This window comes from Silurus aristotelis, assembly GCF_946808225.1.
Source record: "Silurus aristotelis genome assembly, chromosome: 13".
In the NCBI taxonomy this organism is placed as follows: domain Eukaryota; kingdom Metazoa; phylum Chordata; class Actinopteri; order Siluriformes; family Siluridae; genus Silurus; species Silurus aristotelis.
Genome location: NC_139586.1, coordinates 9,804,511 through 9,827,035, shown reverse-complemented (window position 1 = coordinate 9,827,035; position 22,525 = coordinate 9,804,511). Strand labels below are relative to the sequence as shown.

Here is a 22,525-nt window from a genome sequence, read left to right as displayed (position 1 = left end):
TTTCTTGATTGCAGTGGTGATGGACGAGGTCAGACAGGCGTCTCCATGGATTATGATGTTTGTGGATTATATTGTGATTTGTGTTGAGAGTAGGGAGCAGATGGAGAAGAGCCTGCAGAGGTGGAGGTACATGCTGGAGAGAAGGGGATTGAAAGTCAGTAGGAGTAAGACAGAGTACATGTGTGTGAATGAGAGGGAGGGCAGTGGAGTGGTGCAGTTGCAGGGAGAAGAGGTGGAGAAGGTGGATGAGTTTAGGTACCTGGGTTTAACAGTGCAAAGTAATGAAGAGTGTGTAAGAGAAGTGAAGAAAAGCGTGTGGGCAGGGTGGAGAAGAGTGGCAGTAGTGATTTGTGATAGAAGGGTGTCTGCAAGAGTAAAAGGAAAGGCTTATAGGACTGTGGTGAGACCTGCTATGTTGTATGGTTAGAGACAGTGGCATTGACTAAAAGACAGGAGGTGGAGCTGGAGGTAGCAGAGCTGAAGATGTTAATATTTTAGAAATGAGTTTATTAGAGGCACAGCGCATGTAGGACGTTTTGAGGACAAACTAAGAAAAGCCTGATTGAGATGGTTTGGACATGTTCAGAGGAGGGACTGGGGTACATTGGTAGGAGAATGCTGAGGATGGAGCCACCAGGAAGAAGGAAAAGAGGAAGACCAAGGAGGAGGTTTATGGATATGGTAAGGGGAAGACATTTCAAAAAACAAGTTTGTTTGGAAGAGGCAGATGTAGAAGACAGAGTAATATGGAGATGGATGATCCGCTGTGGCGACCCCTAATGGGAGCAGCCGAAAAAATAAGAAGAAGACTCATTTGCTATTTAAAAAGTACTGGATTCAAGTGAGGGCTCTGATATTGATTTGAGCTGGAAGTTGTATCATAGATTTGAAAAATTGCAACCTAGAAAGTGGTTAACAAAGATATTTAAATATAAAAAAGGTACACACACAAAACATTTTGTCTTTTGGATGCTCTTTACTTTATTCACTTAATGTACATATTTGAAATCACATATGCCATCTGTTTTTGATATAATTTAGATATTCCTCAATAATGGCCCAAATGTCCAAATTCTTGAGAGCTGGAATGGTTCCATCTTGTTCAATAGGCAAGTCAATGGGAAGAGATACATCTTGCTTTGACAGTGTCATCTGAAATAGGAAGCATAAAATGTTAAATATTAATTTTTAAATATTCAAGTTATAAACTATGCAAAAACTTGATAAACAGTGCTTCTCACCTTTGGAGTTCTAATAATAACGTTCATAGACTTTTCAGTGGGTAAGGCAAAAATCACACTGATCTGTCTCTCATTATTATTAGCTCTATCAGCATCAAATCCAGCCAGGGGAGCTACTATATAGATGTACTCCCTTGCCCTGTTGGTAGAAGAAAAAGACAGAAAAATATTAAAGTAAAATGTTATACACTACAATACATCTGCCCTTCTGATCTTGTTGACAGAATACCTCTTGAAATAGGGAATAGCATTATCTGCAATTCTTGGTACTCTGTTCCAGTCAACTTTCAAACGAGCAGCAGCATGTGCCTCATGCAGACCAGTTTCAGCCTTGACAGTTAAAGAATATTCCTGGCACTGCTCACCAATAGCAACTCTGGCCTAATGAAAGAGTGTTTGGTCAGTGTAACAATTCAACATTAAATAATAATAAAAAAAAATCAATTAAAAACACTTCTCTTAAGGGATTCCATAGCAACTTACTGCAACTTTATGCTTGCTTGGGAATATAGCATCAGCACATATCTTCCATTTGTCATTCTGAGCAATAGAGGCAAACACAAATTGTACTCTTGAAGTGGACTTGTCCGAGTAAGCAGCAATCTGGTATCCAAGGTTGCGGTCAGATCTAATGGCACGGGCAATGATAGCAAAAGCTGGTGGAGCAGCATCTCCAAGTAATTTAGCCTAAAATTATAAACATTGACTTTGAGAATTTATACAGAAAATGCTAATTTTGTTAGGATGTCTAATAAGATTTTTTTTTTTAATTCATGAAAACTATGTTATTGTACCTTTCTCTGCACTGCCTCAATGCTAGAAGAGCTGCTGGCCTTTGATGTTTCTTGTGATGTCATATACTAAAAAAGGAAGATTTTTAGTAAACATATTTATTTTTTAAATAAATTCATAAAAAAAAAAAAAATGACATATTAATAAAAGGAAAAAAAAGTTAAGGAGGATTTGAGATACCTGGTTCTTATGGAATTTCCGGAACTGACGATATGAATTTTTATCCTAAAAAAAACAAAAAAAAATTATTCTTCTTACCAATAGAAAACATTGTTAACTGACATGTAAAAGACACATCCAATATATTTATAATTAGAACTTAACAGACAACCAGTTGTTGGGTCACTGGGAATACCAATTGGATGAAAACCATTATTATTAATAATGTTGTGGTTGTTGTTGTTGGTGGTGGTGGTGTAATACAATTGTAATTGTATTTTAAATATAAGAATGTAGACACTTGTATATTTTTTCATTGGCTAAATATTTTGTGCATTATACAGGTTTGTTTTACCTTGTTCAGGCGAATATTGGAAGACTTCATAGAGCTGCTACTGCTACTGCTGCTGCCACTCTTGCTGCTGCTGCCATTCCTGCTGCTGCTGCTGCCACTCTTGCTGCTGCTGCCACTCTTACTTCTGCTGCCACTCTTGCTGCTGCTGCCACTCTTGCTGCTGCTCACTCTCTGACTGCCTCTCACACCCTTGCTATTGTTTACAGAGGACGAGGAGCTGCTTGAACTGGAGTTATCACTCCTTCTTCCAGACTCCAGAATCTCCCTAAGTTTCAACAAGATGGTACTTTCTTCTGTATTTTCATTATTACCATGGTTGACATCTTTCACAAGCTTCTCAGCTGCCTTAGAGCCAAGTTGTATCTCAAACTCCAGTCTTTCAAGGGCAGGACCATCAGCTGAAACACAAACAGTAATTGTTTTTTTTAAACTGTATATGAACTTAATTGCAATCAAATATTTGCAAATTACCTCTTGCCACTGAAATTCGAGCTGAGTGTCGCCCGATTAAAGCACACAGAGGATTTGCCTCCATAAAGCCAGCATTCTGGGAGGCAACTTCAATGCATCCTTTGATTTGAATATAAGGAATAACAGTACACACAGACTTCTGAATTGAAGCAGGTATCAACCTCTGTGCAGCATCAGATGGCACTGGAGGTGCCAGAGATATGACTCTCTCATTGGGAAGGTCCTCAATATTTCTAGCCACCGCAACAGTCTCAAAGCTGAGGAAACCAGAATCATTTTTTCTTAAGTTGTTTCTTTTTTTAAATGAAAATATTTTTGAAAGTGATCAAAAATAATCAGTTGCCTTTTTCCTACCTGACAGTAGCAATATGATCAGGAACAGCAGCAGCAGGTAGAACCTCCAGCTTTACATTGCCCTTTGGAAGGTCTGCCTTTACAACCAGTTTCCCTGGCAAAGCAACGTGTACCTTTCCTCTGGCCATAACAGCAGCCTGAATTAGGGCAGTGTTCACTCCAATTACAGCAAATGTCTGAAGGGCAACACTGAAAGCAAAATAAATAGATAAGGAGATGAATTTCACTGGCTTTATAGAACATTCAACATTTTGTCTGTCATGTGTCTTTCTAAAAGTGTACCTTGGTCTGGCTTCAGCTTGCAGCTGGAGATTTCTCTTCATCACCTGATCAAGGGTGAGAGTCTCTGGATGCTCAGGTAAAGTAGGGTTAACTGTTGCCTGAACTATTAAAAGAAATTACTTTTAATTGGAAATCATTTGGTCAAAATGATTCATATATTTACATGCTTTACACTAGTATAAGAGTAAAAAAGACATACCATTGAGTTCTGCAGCAGCAACAGCAGCAGTGTAGTAACCAAGCTCCATTGGTACACCAAGACAAGTAGGTAGAATGCGACGCACCTCAGCTGCCAGCAGGGGCTTGGCATACTGGAAGGCAATTCCTTTCTGCATTGCCTCAAAAGCCTTCTTCATTAGTTCACGAGAATGTAATCCAGTGGTAATCTGTGCATTACATTAGAATTCATTTTTATTACAATCATTTAATTTAAGGTTATTCAAATTAGAACCGGGTGTATAACCGGTACATCAAGTCAAACTTAATAAATATATTTATTTGAATAAAACATTTGCACTCTGTTACATTAAAATCCTCTCAAAAAGTTTACTTAAAGAAAGAAATTAAAAGAAAGGATTGAATAAAATGACCTGTGCTGCTTGTTCAATGATTCTGTCAATGTAGATTTTGTCAATGCTGGCAAAAGCAATTTCCTGTCCAAGAACTTTGACATAGATAGATGCCAGCTGTTGATCTGATGGCAAAGACTTCCAGTCCATCAGCTTGGAGCACAAACAAAGAAAATGTATACATGATAAATTTGCTAAACAGCCAAAACAAACAATTTATACACTGCTAAAAGGAACTTACGGTCTTAAGGGTACGTGTGATTTTAGTGATGCGATCAGCTTTTTCATCTGCAGCATTAGTCTTCTGCAGAACATCCTGGAGTCCTTCAGTTCTCAGACCAACCTGGTTAAAATAAACTAATCAATAGCAGTGCCAATGCCAGTGCCAGTGCTAGACAAAACCATGATTCCAGAATCTTAACAAAATCAGCAACACTTTTGAAGACATGCTATTTCTACCTCAACAACATCAGCAGCAGCTCCAGCCAGGTAAGCTCGTGCTTTAGCAATGACAGCTCTGGGCAAAGCGGTAGCAGCATCATTGATCAAGTAAGCAGTACCAGCAGCACCAACCATGAAAGGAGCTTGGACCAAGAAAAAAAACTATTGTAGTTACAATAAAAAATTTTTTTGTCTTAAACATACAAATACAATCATAAAACATATTCAAACATACAGATATAAAGATCCAAATGGTTGGCTCTGCTAAAATGTTCACTCAGTCTCTCCAGTTTTGGGCTCAACATCCTGATGGCAACATTTGCTGCAGCAGCCCTGCAATTACAGAAAAAAAAATATTTTCATTAGATTGGGTTTACACCTATGAATTAATTGTAGTACTAAAATTAACAGCATTCTTACACATGCATATTATCAGGTGTCATGCTTCTGGACAGAGACTTGATGTGGGAATAAGCAAAACTGACAACATGCATATTGGTCTCTTTCTCCAAAGCACCAACAAGAGTGGCCATGAGAGCAACTGATGGCTTTGTCTCAAAGAGCACAATGCAGGCAACCATGCGTAGTTCAGGATGTAGTGCCCTGTCCATGAAAAGTTGCAGTGCCACTGGCTGAACCTGAAATAAATAAATAAATAAATAAATAAATAAATAAATAAATAAATAAATAAATAAATAACATAACATAACCTAAATTAGAATCTTAAGCCACCATTTACAACAGATACTTTGTTTATAAATCACTCCATACTAACCAACTTTGGCTCCTTTTTAGCAATGTTTCTAAGAGCCAAGAGGGCATCAATCTGGACCCTCATGGGAATGGAAGCAGCAGCACTTCCAAATCCAGGCAGGAGTTTCATGATGGTTTTAAGGCTGGCAGGGTGGCCAGCATTGCCCAGAGCCTTAAGAGTCAGTCTGATTTCAGGAATATCAGCCTTAGAAATAGCCTCAGCAGCATTCTCGTGGATATGCTGGTAATCAAAATCAAGAAACACATTTTTACTCTTGTATCACAGCACAAGTGCAAATTCTTCCATAACTTCCACAAATTGTGTGGTCAGCAAGAGAGGGTAGAAAACTACATTTACTACTTTTTTTATCAGAACAAAAATTTAACATTGCTAAATTGTTTAAACATATGTGCATTAGTGAAAACAAAAAGCTTTACCTTAAGAAGATCAGCTTGGCATGAATGAACTTCAGCACAGTATCTGGCAACCATGGAACCTTGACCAAGCATGATCACCTCACGCAGCAATGGAATATTCTTGACTTTGGGGTTTGAAGCCAGATTCTAATGGTGAAAGAGGTTCAAATATTTTCTAATACTTATACAAGGTTCTGCTGTCTTAAGTGAGACATACAAAGTTTTGCACTTACAGCAGTAAGCTGGATGGTATCTGGATTAGCATGGACCATGTGCAAAGCAACTATAAGGGCTTGAGTAAGTTCATGGACAGCAAGCTCATCAGCAAGAAACTTCTCCTTGATGAAATTCAGGGCTACGTGTGTACCCACAACAGGAAGTGCATCCAAAAGCCAACGTCTGTCAAAATACAGATTTTAAAAAAGCAAATAATCTTAAATCCTAATTTTATGGTAATATTAAATATAACTTTACCTGTGAACAGGTTTGTTCTTGTACTGAGCCCAGATGGCTTGAATATTCTCCATTGTAGCAACACGCATGAGCTGGACAAGCTGGATGAACTTCAGAGGAGCATCTTCATGAACCATAGCCGCATTATTTGCAACAAGATGCTGCAAGACCTCTGCAATCTGTAAGTGAATTAAAAAAATATTTTATAATAAATAAAAAAAAAATTTGTCAGTCAAAACACTATCAGAGTTGATAAGGTTGGATGTTTTCCACTAAATACAGGAAAATGAAAGAATATATTTTGAAGAAGATTATTTCATTCATTTAATCTGTATAGCAAAGCAGGGTTCTAAATTTTATGATATTTAATATAACATCACTACTACGTTTCACTTTTTCTGTCCCACTACTTATCTGTGTTTGAAAAATGTGTCAAAAATTCCAATTGTTCCAATGGATTGTATACTGGGAACATTACTATATTCACAACATCATCAAATAGACATGGGATTTAAAAAAATAAAAAAATAAATAAAAAAAATATATAATTTTTGATTTCAAATATATATGCTAGTCACATAAAGATAAACCAATGAACATAATCCCTCTAATATAATATCAACAGATGCATTTTAAAGATAATGTACAAATCTCTGACGGGCAACCTAGCAGCAATCACACCACCTTGCTCTCTTCACATGGATTCCTGTGTACTTTATTCATTATTCAAAATAAAGTAAATATTTGTCTATATTGTGTCCTGTTGGGTCCTATACCCAAAAGCAGACAATTTATGGCCTTTAATTCCCCCAATTAATGAATATTTAATAATTTTATTCTATAGAAATCTTGCAATATTGCTTAAATATAACCTGAAAAAGGTACCTGGGCCTGTGCATTACTGATCTTCAGAAGCTGAATTGGGGTTTGATGAATCTCAGTTGCAAATTCATACTGCAGAGATCCACGAACTGAGTATTTACCAGCATGGGGAGCAATTGGGGAATTCTTCACCTCCTGTAAGTTCAAAATTTGCCTGAAAAAAAATTTGAATATTATTAAAATGTCTAAATGAAAATGATATTCAGAAACATATTCTGTCAATTTTGAAGTTTTTCCAAATATTAGAGATCATACTTGGCTTTCATTTGAGCTGCTCCAGTTGCTGTATTAAAGAGTGAAAACTGATGGACCTCTTCAACTGTAGCCTCAGAAACAAGTGCACCAGTATCTGTGGGCTTCATGATGTAGCTGAATGTTGCAGTCCCGGTCAGACTCTTAAGCCTCTGTGGTAAAAACATAATTCAATATTTTTTTTTCAATAATTTGTTTTAAAGAATTCAAATGCAAAGACAGACATTACTGAGAGTTTCTAAATTTACCTGCTGGCACTCATCACAGGTTTCAGTGTAAGCTAGTCCAATGTCCTTTCTGACTCTATCATGGCAGTTGTTCAGATCTTTCGACTTTTTTACAGCAATCTGATGGGTCTGTACATCTTCTGTGATCATGTAGTGGGTCTTGCAAATTCCCTGAGGTCCAGCCTTTGAGAACAAAATAGCTTTAGTTAAGATATCAGTTCAGAATAGAATTATAATCTCACTGTTAGTAAATATTACTCATATTTAGGCTTTTACCTCATGCAGCTCATACACATTCTGTGTGTTCTTGAGGTTGAGCTGAAGGATGTTGAGGATGCCTCTGTGCAGATTCAAAACAGTAGCAGAGACTCCAGCAGGGGCAAATATCTTACCGACCACACCATTAGAATACTCAAATTTAATGGGAATCACAAGCTGAGAATTTAATGCTGAGGTGAGTTTTGCAGCAGGAACGAAAGAATCCTGGGGCCAGATTCCAGTGTACTCAAAGAGCTGAGGATCTTGAAGCTATGAGTAAGATTTTGAAAAATATGTATTAAATTTACCAACTTAGTTCATGTTATTGTATCTATATATACAATATATATATATATATATATATATATATATATATATATATATATATATATATATATATATATATATATATATATATATTCATTCATATATTTATATATGTTTTGATATATCAATGGTTTTATATGTTCTGATTGCACAGATAAATGTCATGATAATCTGGAAAAGTAATTGTGCAGCAATGTTACCTGAATCTCACTGGTATAATGTGACCTGATCTTTACAACTGCTCTGTTCAGTTTATGTAGTTGCCTAATCAAGATATTTTGGCAGAAGAAAAAATCTATCTATTGTACATTTGCCATTAGAACACAGAACTACTACTCTTATTTAAATTTACCAACTTAGTTCATGTTATTGTATCTACCTGTCATATCAACATCATTCATGCGCAAGTTTACCTTCAGAAGGAAGGAGTTCTGGGCCACAGCACTGATGAGAACCTTGCTACTGACTTTTACACCAGCCTTGGCCAGACCCTCTTGAGGCAGACCACCCAAGAGCAAGCCTTCATACTTGTATACATAGGTTTTACCCGCAGCAAACTCTGGAACTGATTAATTATTTTATAAATACTTTTCTAATATAAATGTTACAATGTGATTTATCATAATTATTTATAAACATTTCTTTTACTTACCAAGGGTAACCTGATGACTCGCTAAACATAAATGAAAAATGGTACAATCGTATTATAAGATACTAAGTTTTACTGAATAAAATGAATAATAAAACCTAATATCTAAATTCAAATTATGACTTACCCACAAGGGCCACAGTCAAGGCAAGCACAACAGCTCTCATGGCTGGAAGTTTGTAATGAATTCACCAAAAAGCATGTCTTTATATTGTAGAAAATTTGCTGATTAATGGTTGCCCTATGTAGATGATTAACTAGTTGTGCTGTACCGTAGACTAGATATGATTTCACAGTTGATACAAAATAATCATTTCAGGTCAGGTTACCTTACCCTTCCATCATGTATATCCAAGCATTGTCCACAAGTCACCAATTTATATGTATTTTCTATTTTTGTTAAATAATATTTAAATACTAAATTCTTTAAAATTATTACATGCTTTTTACACACACACATTATATATATATATATATATATATATATATATATATATATATATATATATATATATATATATATATATATATATATATATATATATATGTGTGTATTTATATATATATATATATATATATATATATATATATATATATATATATATATATATATATATATATATATATATATATTCATTCATATATTTATATATGTTTTGATATATCAATGGTTTTATATGTTCTGATTGCACAGATAAATGTCATGATAATCTGGAAAAGTAATTGTGCAGCAATGTTACCTGAATCTCACTGGTATAATGTGACCTGATCTTTACAACTGCTCTGTTCAGTTTATGTAGTTGCCTAATCAAGTTATTTTGGCAGAAGAAAAAATCTATCTATTGTACATTTGCCATCAGAACACAGAACTACTACTCTTATTTTTATTTATTTATTTTTCCTACCAAATATATATGTTAAAATGACAATGACCAAGCTTTTAAAAGAAATCCTATAAAAAGAGAAGATGTAAGAAAACATTTCTTTATAAAATTTCTTGCTGACAGTTTTAAATACGATTGGCTCTATCTGCAATTTTGTTTATTATATGTTCTACAAGCTGATGAAAGCAATTGATTTATATCCATCACCTGCTTCCACTATCTTCTGAAAATGAAAACAAAGTTAATATAGAAATAATAAAAGCAGTGCAAACACTAAAAAATGTGGTTCACAAAAATGCAAACAAGAATATTCCTGTTATTTTCTATAAAAACTAAGATTCATCATTCAAAGTTTATTTGTCACCTGCATAGGTGTAAAGCACAGTAAAATTAATTGAAATTACCCAAAAGACAGGTTAAGGTTAAGAGGGTTGCAGGTTAAGAAAGCAAGTATTTCCGTTTCAAGAGAATTTTACTTAATTTCACTACATTTTAAATTCAAATAAACTAATAATAAATTATTTAGAATAATTACATGCTCTTTACACACACACACACACACACACACACACACACACACACACACACACACACACACACACACACACACACACACATATATATATATATATATATATATATATATATATATATATATATATATATATATATATATATATATATATATATACACACACATAATTTATTTGGCTTTAACACATCTTTAGTGAGCATATTTAGTTTACATTCGTTCAATTCTCATCTATAATCACCTTATTTAGTTTTACTGATATTTGGAACTACTACTATTTTGGTAATTACAGAATTTGCAGTATACACATCATTTCTATACCATAATTAAACTATTTAGATTTTTAGATATATCAGTGGTTTTATATGTTCTGATTGCACAGATAAATGTCATGATAATCTGGAAAAGTAATTGTGCAGCAATGTAACCTGAATCTTACTACTGGTATAATGTGACCTGACCTTTACAACTGCTCTGTTTAGTTTATATGGTTGCCTAATCAAGTTCATTGGCAGAAGGAACGATCTACTATTGTACATTTGCCATCAGAACACACATAACTACTACACTCATTTTTATTTATTTAATTTATTTTCCTACCAAATATCTCAGTTAAAATGATTATGACTAAGTTTTTAAAAAAATCTTATCAAAAAGGGAAGATATGAGAAAACATTTCTTTATAAAAGTTCCTGCTGACAGTTTTAATTAAGATTGGCTTCATCTGCAATTTTGTTTATTATATCCCATGTCCTACAAGCTGATGAAATTAATTGATCTTTATCCATCAGCTGCTTTCACCATCTTCTGAAAATGAAAAAAACGGTATTATAAAGATAATATAAGAAGTGCAAACACATAAATGTGGCTCACAAAAAGTGCAAATAGAAATTTTCCTGCTATTTTTTTTTATAAAAACTAAGATTCAAGTTTATTTTTCACCTGCATAGGTGTAAAGCACAGTAAAATTAATTGAAATTACCCAAAAGACAGGTTAAGGTTAAGAGGGTTGCAGTTTAAGTAAGATAAATACACTATATAGACAATATAAGCTGTAGTAAATGCAATTTGGTACTTAAGTAGCTTTTTTGTACATTTGTTTGTATTAGTATTTCTGTTTCGGGACAATTTTACTTTACTTTTACTACATTTTAAATTCAAATATCTTACATTTTTACATAAAACTTAATGTTTTTACAAGTTGATATATTACATTTTACATAAAACTTAATGGTCAAGCACACAGCAATCCACCAATTAGACCTGTCACAGGCTGAACATTCTCAGCTGGCATAGGAAGTACAACCTCTGTTGAAAGGAGTGCATGAGGGGTTTCTCCTGATATCCACAATCATCTCCACTGTTTTAACTGTGTGTTGACTCCATGTTGTTATGACTGCACCAGGCTGCCAGCTGCTCAACCTCACTTCTGTGTACAGACTCATCTATGTCTTTGAGGCCAAAAGCTTCAGGAGCTTGACAGAAGGATCTGTGGTGGTACTGTCATTGGTGTATAAGGAGAAGAGCAGTGGTGAGAGTATTAATGCAGAATCTGTGAGCTCATCCAGATCAGACCACTCAAATCAATGCAGTCAAAACAGGCTTGCAATGCATGCTTTGTTTCGTTGGTCCATCTCTTTATATTCTTTACTACAAGCTTATAAGATTAATGTCTTTTGCCTTTATGTTGTAAAAAGATGAGCCAGGCATTGATCAGAGATTCTTAAAGCAAGTCTGGGTATGGAACGATATGCAGCCCCTATTGTGGTGTAGTATATATTATATGCCATTTAGCCTGACCAATGCTCCTGCAGTGTTCCAGTGCTCGCACAGTCGGTTCTGTCGCTCCTGGTCGGGGGCTGTGAACGGAGGAGGGCAGAATGCCTGTAACACGACAGGCCATGTGGGAGCCGAAGGCACCTTAGGTATGTACTCAGGTTTCGGATAGAGAAACACGCTGGCCATGCCAGGGGCAAACTCCAGGCGGGACAGGGCCACGGACAGAGCCTGCAGAACCCTGATCCTCTGAAGGAAGGAAATTGCCAGGAGGAAGGTGGTCTTAACAGACAGAAACCTAAGGGCCACCTTGGCCAAGGGTTCGAAGGGGGGCTCCGATAGAGCTGCCAGTGCAACAGCCAGGTCCCAGACAGGCACTCTGGGTTGCGTCCCGGACCTCAGCCTCCAGGTGCTGTGGAGTAAATGTGTCACCAATGGGTGCCTACCCAGCAACTGTTCCACAGGCGGGGTAATATCTGCCGGGATGGTGGACACGTAAACCTTCAGGGTCGAAGGGGTTAACCCTGTGGCAAACTGCTCCTGTAAGAACTCCAGAACCAAACCGATCGGGCAGTTAACTGGGCCCAAGTCATAGTGCAAGAAGTGAACAGTCACCATCGTGCAGAGTACAACCTCCTCGTGGAGGGAGCTCTGGAGTGGAGAAGGGTCTCTACTACCTGGGTAGAGAGACCAGCTGCTACGAACTGTGCCCCCTCAGGGGCCACAGCCACAGCCTCCACGACTCCGGCCAGGGGTGAACTAGGGTTCCGCCCGCCTGTGAGAGGAGATCGCTCCTGGGAGGAATTTTCCACGGAGGGCCCTCGAGTAGGGACACCAGATCCGCAAACCATGGTTTGGCCGGCCACCGAGATGCCACCAGGAGGAGACGGACACCATCCCAGGACTCAGAACCCAGAACAGGAAAGCGCGATTGGGGGAAACGCGTACAGGCATAGCCTCGGCCACGACAGTACCATGGCATTCAGAAATAACGGTGCTGGGTGAGAGAGAGAAGGAGAGACAAGGAGTCCGTAAAACGGGGCCTTGGGACAGAAACGTTGGGTCTCTTTAAGGGCATGCCGCAAGACCTTGATAGTGCAATATGGATCTCCCCTGGTGGAAAACCCTTTGCCCCGGAGCCACCACTGGTGGTTTCTCATGTAGAGGAAGCCGAGCAGGATTATGCTGAACGCTGCCGCCATGTGTTCATTCAAAACCCAAGCACCTTCATGCAGGCGAGGACAACATCTCGATGCTGAACCGCCTGGCGCTCCGAATGAGCCAGTATCAACCAGTTGTCAATGTAGTTAAAAATGCAGATGCCCTGGAGCCGCAGCAGGGTCAGTGCTGCGTCAACACATTTCTTGAAGGTGCGGGCGGGGGTGCTAGGCCAAACGGGAGGACCAGATATTGGTAAGCTTCGCCCCTGAAAGCAAACCTCAGGAACCTCCTGTGTGCAGGAAGGATGGAAACGTGAAAGTATGCATCCTTCAGATCCACCGTGACGAACCAGACCTGATCTGAGTCACGACCTCTTTGAGGGTGAGCATCCTGAACCTGAGCCTCCTGAGTAAATGGTTCAAGGAGCGAAGATCTAGAATGGGACGCAACCCGCTCCTTCTTTGGAATGACAAAGTACGGGCTGTAGAAGCCTGACTCTCGAACCGAGGGGGGAACCACCTCGATGGCCCCTTTCCCCAGGAGTGTGCGCACTTCCGGTTCCAGGACCAGAGCCTGCTCGGGCCCCACCAGGGTGGGGCACACCCCGTTGAACCGGGGAGGAGAAGATGTGAACTGAATCGTGTAACTGTTCTCTACAGTCCACAGGACCCACCGGGAGATTTCTGGCAACCCCTCCCAGGCCGCCAGAAAGTCCCTCAGGGGAACCAGCCCCTCGGGGCTGGCCTCTGATCCACTCAGAGCAGCTGGGACGGAGCCCTGCAGCTGATGACACCTTGCGAGAGGAGGCGGAACCCCCCACCCACAACGCTCTGTCGGGTGGAAAGAATGGGAGCAAACCGCTGGAGGGAGGCCCTATCATTCTGGAGGCCCTGTCTAAGCCTCCTTTCAAGCCCTTGCCCAATGTGCCCTTGACATTTTTTACAGTTAAGACCCTTTCCGTGGTCACTATAAAAAGGGACTCACTGCGTACAAGCAGACCCTTAGCAGGGGGATTGTTGATGCTATCTCATCCTCTTATGAGTCCTCTGGTCTCCCCGCACCTTTTGGGATCAGCACTAACTTCATTTGTCTAAAGCCTAGTCCTCTGCAGCATCTCTTAATGACATTTGCAACACTCTGGGCTGGTCCACCCCACTGACCTTTGTCAGGTTCTACAACCTTGACCTTGGGGTCACTCCTGGCTCCTCCGTCCTTTGACCTAGCTGTGTCAGTCCACACTAGGCAGGGACTGGTCAGTCTGGCATTATTGAACACTCGTTCTTAAAGCGTTGTTGAAGCAGCTAAATTGGAACGTCTCTAGGTTACATGTCCAAACCATCTTATTCTCACCTTCCTCGCCCTGTCTCCAAAACGTCCTACATGCGCTGTCCCTCTAATAAACTAATTTCTAATCCTTTTCATCGTCGTCACTACCAACGAAAACCTTAACATCTTCAGCTTCGCCTCAATGCCAATGTCTCTAATCCATACAACATCGTAGGTCTCACCACAGTCCTATAAACTTTCCCTTTCACTCTTGTAGATACCTTTTTAACACATATAACTCCTGTCACTCTTCTTCACCTACTCCACCCTGCTCGCACTCTTTTCTTCACTTCTCTAGCACACTCTCCATTACTTTGCACTGTTGACCCCAGGTACCTAAACTCCTCCACCTTTTCCATCTCTTCTCCCTGCAACTGCACCACTCCACTGCCCTCCCTCTCATTCACACACATGTATTCTGTCTTACTCCTATTAACTTTCATTCCCGTTCTCTCCAGCACGTACCTCCACCTCTCCAGTCTCTTCTCAACCTGCTCCCTACTCTCACCACAAATCACAATATCATCCGCAAACAACATAGTCCAGGGAGACTACTGTCTGACCTCGTCCGTCAACCTGTCCAACTGCACACTTCACTGCTGTCACACTGTCCTCATACATGTACCACACCACCCTCACAAACTTCTCTGACACACCTGACTTCCTCATACAATACCGCAACTCCTCTCTCGGCACTCTGTCGTACGCTTTCTCGAAATCCACAAATCCACAATGCAATTCCTTCTGACCTTCTCTATACTTATCCATCAACATTCTCAAAGCAAACAAGGTGTCTGTAGTGCTCTTCCTCGGCATGAAACCATACTGTTGCTCAGAGATGGTCACCTTTTCTCTCAGCCTGACTTCCACTACTCTTTCCCATAACTTCATGGTGTGACTGATCAACTTAATTCCCCTGTAGTTACTGCAGACCTGCACATCTCCCTTACTCTTAAAGATCGGTACCAACACACTCCTTTTCCATTCGTCAGGCATTCACTCACCTTCCAGAATCGTGTTAAAAAATCTGGTTAAAAACTCCATCTCTCCTAAACATGCTTCTACCGGTAAATAAGGAAATAAGTAAATTACAAGTATAAATTCCAAATGTATAAATCTATCTGTAAGTTTATCCCTAATAAACAAGAAATAGCAACAGACCAAATTCATTTATTATAGTTTCATATAGGACTTGAGTATAAAACTCTGATGTAAGTGCTCAGGATGATTGTAGTCATAAGCCATTGTAGAAGACTGTTTATACATCAATCTGTCTATAACCACGATCCTTTCAGATCTGCTCTTTTTCCTAAGAAAAACCTATTCACAAAAGGTTTGTCTAAACAAATATATTTTCAAAATATGCTTAAACAATGAGATTATATCTGGGTTCCAAACACTAACTGAAAGGCTCCTCCATAACTGTCGGGTTTTGTAAGAGACAGTCCCTTGATGTATTCTTCACTGTTCGAGGTACCAACAAATAGCCTGCACCTTTTAATCTGATGTAACTACAGGGAAATAAAGTTGTTCAGTCACACTATGAAGTTATGGGAAAGAGTTGTGGAAGGCAGGCTGAGAGAAGAGGTGACCATCTGTGAGCAACAGTATGGTTTCATGCCAAGAAGAGGACTACAGATGCATTAGTTGCTTTGAGAATGTTGATGGAGAATAATAGAGAAGGTCAGTTGTGTTTGTGGCTCTAGAGAAAGCGTATGAAGGGTGCCAAGAGAGGAGTTGTGTTATTGTATGCGGAAGTCAGGTGTGTCAGAGAATTATTTGATGGTGGTGCAGAACATGTATGAGGAGTGTGAAGTGAGAAGTGTGACAGCAGTGAAATGTGCAGTAGGATCGACAGTCTGGTTAAAGGTGGAGGTTGGACTGCATCAAGGATTGGCTCTGAGCCATTTCTTATTTGCAGTGGTGATGGACAGGTTGACGAACGAAGTCAGACAGGGATCTCAGTGGACTATAATGTTTGTGGATGATATTGTGATTTGTGGTGAGAGTAGGGAGCAGGTTAAGAAGAGCTTGGCAAGGTGGGGGTACATGCTGGAGAGAAGGGGATAAAAGTCAGTAGAAGTAAGACAGAGTACATGTGTATGAATGAGAGGGAGGGCAGTGGAGTGAAGCAGTTGCAGGGAGAAGAGGTGGAGAAGGTGGAGGAGATTAGGGACCTGGGGTCAACAGTGCAAAGTAATGGAGAGTGTGTTAGAGAAGTGAAGAAAAGAGTGCGAGCAGGGTAGAGAAGAGTGGCAGGAGTGATTTGTAAAAGAAGGGGGTCTGCAAGAGTGAAAAGAAAGGTTTATAGGACTGTGGTGAGACCTGCTATGTTGAATGGTTTAGAGACAGTGGCACTGACTAAAATACAGGAGGTGGAACTGGAGGTAGCAGAGCTGAAGATGTTTAGATTTTCATTGGGAGATAAAAGAAAGGACAGGATTTGAAATGAGTTCATTAGAGGGACAACGCATGTAGGACGTTTTGGGGACAAAGTGAGAAAAACCCAATTGAGGTGGTTTGAACATGTTCAGAGGAGGAACTGGGGTACATTGGTAGGAGAATGCTGAGGATGGGGCCACCAGGAAGAAGGAAAAGAGGAAGACCAATGAGGAGGTTTATGGATATGGTAAGGGGAAGACATGCAGGTACTTTGTTTGAAAGAGGCAGATGTAGAAGACAGAGTAGTATGGAGACAATGATCTGCTGTGGCGACCCCTAATGGGAGCAGCCGAAAGAAGAAGAAGAAGACTAATTTATTATTTACAAAGCACTGGATATAAGTGCGTGCTCTGACATTGCTCTGATCTGGAAGTTTTATCATAAATTTGAAAAATTGCAATCTAAAAATTGGTTTACAAAGATATTTAAATATAAAAAAAACACACACAAAACATTTTGTCTTTTGGATGCTTTTTACTTTATTCACTTAATGTACATATTTGACATCACATATGCCATCTGTTTTGGATATAATTTAGATATTCCTCAATAATGGCCCAAATGTCCAAATTCTTGAGAGCTGGAATGGTTCCATCCTGTTCAATAGGCATGTCAATGGGAAGAGATACATGTTGCTTTGACAGTGTCATCTGGAATAGGAAGCATAAAATGGTAAATATTCATTTACGAGTTAAAAACAGGCTGGCATGCCAGATCCTCCTCTGTGCCCAAGTGAAGCTGCTCTCCATCAGAACAACATATATCCCAGGGTGCGTAAACTAGGGAGCAGACACCATTTCAAGGCTATGGCAGAGGCCCGGGGAATGGAGTCTCCGCCCAGGCATAGTGAAGCAGATATGGAAGAAGTTCTACAGAGCACAAGTGGGCATATTTGCGACAGTAGGGACCATTCTCTAATCCAGAGCTCCCTCCATGAGGAGGTTGTATACCGCAAAGTGACGTCTATTTACTATGTCACATGTGTCAAACTCAAGGCCCTCAGGCCACATCCGGCCCGATGTACAATTATATCCGGCCCGCGAGATGATTTTATATAGATCTATTATTATTATTATTGTTATTAATGGCCCGGCGATATGAAGTGCTGATAACACAAACTACAGATCCTATAATGCAGCGCTTCAGCTGCCTTACCAAACGCTAGGATACCTGGGAACAATCCAGCGTCAATCAAGTCGAGCTTCTGTTGATGTATTTAACCCTATTGTACAGTTATTGTGAAACAGCACCTCACAGTAGTGAAGAGAAAAGCGGATAATGAAAACAGAGCCTTTCAAAACCGATGGGATTCAGAGTATAGTATATGTTTACTGACATTGCCTGTGTGTCTTATTTGTGGAGCGAATGTGGCTGTAATTAAGTAATTGAATCGAGACAAAACATCAGGAGAAGCTGAAAAACCTGAATGCAGAGCAGAAGATACAGAAAGTAGAAGAGTTAAAGAAGAATCTGAAATTTCAGCAGACATTTTTCACCAGAGCAAAATCACAAAGTGAAGCTGGTGTGAAAGCAGAGGAGAAATCAGAGGCACATCAGCCAGTTTTTTACCAAGGGAGAGTTTCTGAAGAGCTGCATGATGAAGGTATGAGACGTCTGGTGTTTGACAGAATATATTTTTATGAAGGGCAAAATATTTTAATTTATTTAAAGTTTAAGATAAGTTTTTTTTTTTTGTTCAGGGTTTTTTGCAGCATGTTTATATTTCTAACTTGTATAATTTTGACAAGAAATATTTTAGGTTGTTTAAAGTTTAAGTTGATTTATTCTGGAATAATATTCCTGTCTTTTTCATTCATATTTATGTTAAAAAAAAACATTTAGTTTTAGTGTGTTCAATAAATGTTTTTCCTGTTCGCCCGCGGCCTAAAGTATGTTTTGAGTTTTGGCCCCCTTTGCAATTGAGTTTGACACCCCTGCACTATGTGGTGTGAGCGCCACCAATTGGATACAGTTAACTGCCCGATCGGTTCAGTGCCGGAATTTCTTCAGGAACAGTTCACCACAGGGTTGTCTCCTTCCACCCTGAAAGGTTACGTGTCTGCTATTGCGGTTTATCGTGCTGCACTCACTGGGCAAGCACCTGTTAGTGACCATTTCCTCTGCGGTACCTGGAGGGTGAGGCCTCTCGTGCAGCCTAGAGTGCCTGTGTGGGGCCTAGCCATTATTCTGGAGGCCCTCTCTAAGCCTCCCTTCAAGCCCTTGCCCAAGGTGCCCTTGAAATTTCTTACAGTTAAGAACCATTCCGTGGCCCAGCTTTTTGTCTGCTACGCTTCCGATAAAAAGGGACTCACTGCAAACATCTCATCCTCTTATGAGTCCTCTGGTCTCCCTGCACCCTTTTGGGTCAGCACTCACTCCATTTGAATTGTAGTGGCCTCTAAAGCCTAGTCCTTTGCAGCATCTCTCCATGACATTTGCAACACTCTGGGCTGGTAACCCCACTGACCTTTCTCACATTCTACAGCCTTGTACAGAAACCTTTATTCCAACAAGTAACAGCAATTAACAAAGAACCAAATCTAACATTAAACATAATGTAACAAAACAAAAACATTGTGTCAGGCGTAAGTGAGTGAGGCGGAAACCGAGGCACAGCAAACAGTCTTTAATGCACGAAATAGAGAAGCCGAAACCAGGAAAACACACACACACACAGAGTCCAAACATAAACAATTACGGACATCGGAGTGGGGCAAGTGAGGCACTTAAGTATGCTGCGAGGGTGATGAGGAACAGGTGTGTGGAATCAGTATGATGGTGAGGTGCTCCGTACGGGAGGGGTGCGCACGGGAGAAGAAGCAGGGTGATCCCTGACACCAACCCCCTCCCCCAGGGGCGGCACCAGACGCCCTGACTCGGCGGAACTCAGCCAGCAACGCCTGGTCCAGAATGTCCTGCCGAGCCACCCACGACCGTTCCTCCGGGCCAAACCCCTCCCAGTCCACCAGATATTCGAGGCGACCCCGGCGCCGTCTGGAATCCAGGACCTCTCTCACCACGTAAACACCGGGCTGGTACACGACGTCCGGCACACGGTTTCAATAGGGACACGTGGAACGTGGGATGAATACGGTACCTTGGCGGCAGTGCGCGCCGGTAGGACACTGCGCTGACTTGGTCGGTGATCCTGAAGGGCCCTATGAACCGGGGGCTCAGCTTGCGGCAGGGCAGCTTGAGTTTTAGGTCCCTGGTGGACAGCCATACCAGGTCTCCAGGACGGTAGCGGGGGGAGTCCAGCCGCCATGCGTCAGCGTGTCGGCGGGTGTCGCAGAGGGCTCGATGCAGCTGGGTGTGCGCTGACTCCCAGAACCGACTGCTCTCCCGGAACCAGTAGTCGACGGATGGCACGCTGCTGGGCTCGTCCGACCAAGGGAACAGGGGCGGCTGAAAACCCAGCATGCACTGGAACGGGGTGAGCCCCGTGGAGTCCTGACATAGCGAGTTCTGGCCGTATTCGGCCCACGGCAGGAACCTACACCAGTCCCCCTGATCCTGGCCACAATAGGTTCTCAGGTAGCGGCTCAACTCCTGGATCTTCCGCTCCGCCTGGCCGTTGGAATGTGGGTGGTATCCCGACGTGAGATTCACCGAAATTCCCAGGAGTCGAAAGAAGGCCTTCCAGACTCGAGACGCGAACTGCGGGCCCCGGTCCGACACGACCTCCTCCGGGAGACCGAAGTTCCGGAAGACATGATGGAACAAAGGTTCCGCAGTCTCAAGTGCGGTGGGGAGGCCCTTCATGGGGATGAATCGACAATGCTTTAGAAAAGCGATCTACTACCACCAGAATGCAGGTGTGGCCTTCTGACCTGGGTAGATCCGTCACAAAGTCAATCCCCAGGTGCGACCAGGGACGCTGAGGGACGGGGAGTGGCATCAGCTTCCCCACCGGCAGGTGGCGTGGAACTTTGGACACCGCGCAGGTGGGACACTCCTCCACGAGACGCTTTACTTCCCTGGTCATGCCGGGCCACCAGTACCTAGTCTGGAGGATCTGGATGGTCCCCTTCTCCCCTGGATGGCCGGTACCCGGTCCCTCGTGGACAGACCTAAAGAGACGGTGCCGGCAAGAGGCAGGAACGAAGGTGCACCCTGCTGGGCACCCTGCCGGAGCAGCCTCTCGGCGGGCAGCGGAGGCAATCTCCTGGTCGATCTCCCAGACAATCGGCCCCAGGATGAGTGCAGGAGGGAGGATGGGCTCAGGTTCACCTGGTTTGTCTGGTCCGTACATCCGGGAGAGGGCGTCGGCCTTGCCGTTCAGTGTCCCGGCTCGATAGTTTATCTGGAAACGAAACCTTGTGAAGAACAGCGCCCAGCGTGCCTGTCGGGGGTTTAGCCTCCGAGCCTCCCGTAGGTACTGGAGGTTCTTGTGGTTGGTGACCACCGTGAATGGGTGCTCGGCTCCCTCAAGCCAGTGTCTCCATTCCTCTATGGTCAGCTTGATGCCCAGGAGCTCGCGGTTCCAAATATCGTAGTTTTGTTTGGTGGTGGAGAGCTTGTGCGAGAAGAAAGCGCACGGGTGGAGCTGGAGGGGAGATCCTGATCTCTGAGAAAGGGTGGCCCCTACCCCGGTCGAGGAGGCATCTACTTCGACCACGAAAGGCCTCCGGGGATCGGGGTGACGCAGGACCGGGGCACAACAGAAACGACGGCGAAGCTCGTCGAAGGCCTCCTGAGCCTCGTTGTTCCACCTCAGGGTGCGGGCCTTTCCCCTGAGGAGCGAGGTGAGTGGGGCAGTGATCTTGCTGTAGCCCTGGATAAACCGGCGATAAAAGTTTGCGAAACCCAGAAAGCGTTGGAGCTCCCTGACTGACTCCGGGACCGGCCACTCCCTCACCGCCCTTACTTTCCTCCTCTCCATTTAGATACCCTCCGCACTGATGATGTAGCCCAAGAAGTGGATGGTATGGCGGTGGAACTCGCACTTCGAGAGGTTCAGATAGAGACGTTGTGAACGAAGCACCTTCAGCACCGCTCGCACGTGTCGTCGGTGTTCCTCCAGATCCCGAGAATAGATTAGTAAGTTGTCGATGTAGACCATAACGAACCTCTGGAGGAAAGGCCGGAGTACTTCGTTCATAAACCCCTGGAAGACGGCGGGAGAGATGGAGAGGCCGTACGGCATGACCCGGTACTCATAGTGCCCCGAGGGTGTGATGAAGGCCGTTTTCCACTCCCCCTTCCTGATGCGCACCAGGTTGTGGGCGCTCCGGAGGTCAAGCTTGGAGAACACCTGCGCCTCCCTCAGGTCCTCCAGCACTGCGGGCACGAGTGGGAGGGGGTATGGAAGAGGTGCGATCTGCGCGTTTAGCTGATGGTAGTCTATGCAGGGACGCAGACCTCCATCCTTCTTTCCCACGAAGAAAAAGCTTGACGCTGCGTGAAGAGTGCGTGATGAACCCCTGACGAAGCGCCTGTTGCACGTACTCCTCCATGGCTTGACGCTCAGGAACGGACAAGGGATATACACGGCCCTTAAGTAGCTTTGCCCCGGGAAGCAG

General features: G+C 42.0%; 1 protein-coding gene across 1 annotated transcript; it reads right to left on the bottom strand.

The window, feature by feature from the left end:
* Nucleotides 1–956: 956 nt before the first annotated feature.
* On the bottom strand, nucleotides 957–9,049 carry LOC310736183 (vitellogenin-like; the record flags this gene model as incomplete). The annotated part of the gene is made up of 27 exons (XM_083559557.1): nucleotides 957–1,152; nucleotides 1,242–1,380; nucleotides 1,471–1,622; nucleotides 1,725–1,928; nucleotides 2,036–2,101; nucleotides 2,214–2,258; nucleotides 2,548–2,945; nucleotides 3,019–3,275; nucleotides 3,373–3,561; nucleotides 3,655–3,757; nucleotides 3,854–4,040; nucleotides 4,245–4,376; nucleotides 4,465–4,566; nucleotides 4,683–4,807; nucleotides 4,900–4,997; nucleotides 5,085–5,302; nucleotides 5,440–5,658; nucleotides 5,856–5,981; nucleotides 6,068–6,233; nucleotides 6,309–6,466; nucleotides 7,173–7,323; nucleotides 7,425–7,573; nucleotides 7,670–7,831; nucleotides 7,925–8,176; nucleotides 8,647–8,798; nucleotides 8,886–8,906; nucleotides 9,010–9,049. 27 exons carry the CDS (start codon nucleotides 9,047–9,049, stop codon nucleotides 1,009–1,011), a joined length of 4,155 nt encoding a protein of 1,384 aa, XP_083415683.1. The 3' UTR covers nucleotides 957–1,008.
* Nucleotides 9,050–22,525: the final 13,476 nt, after the last annotated feature.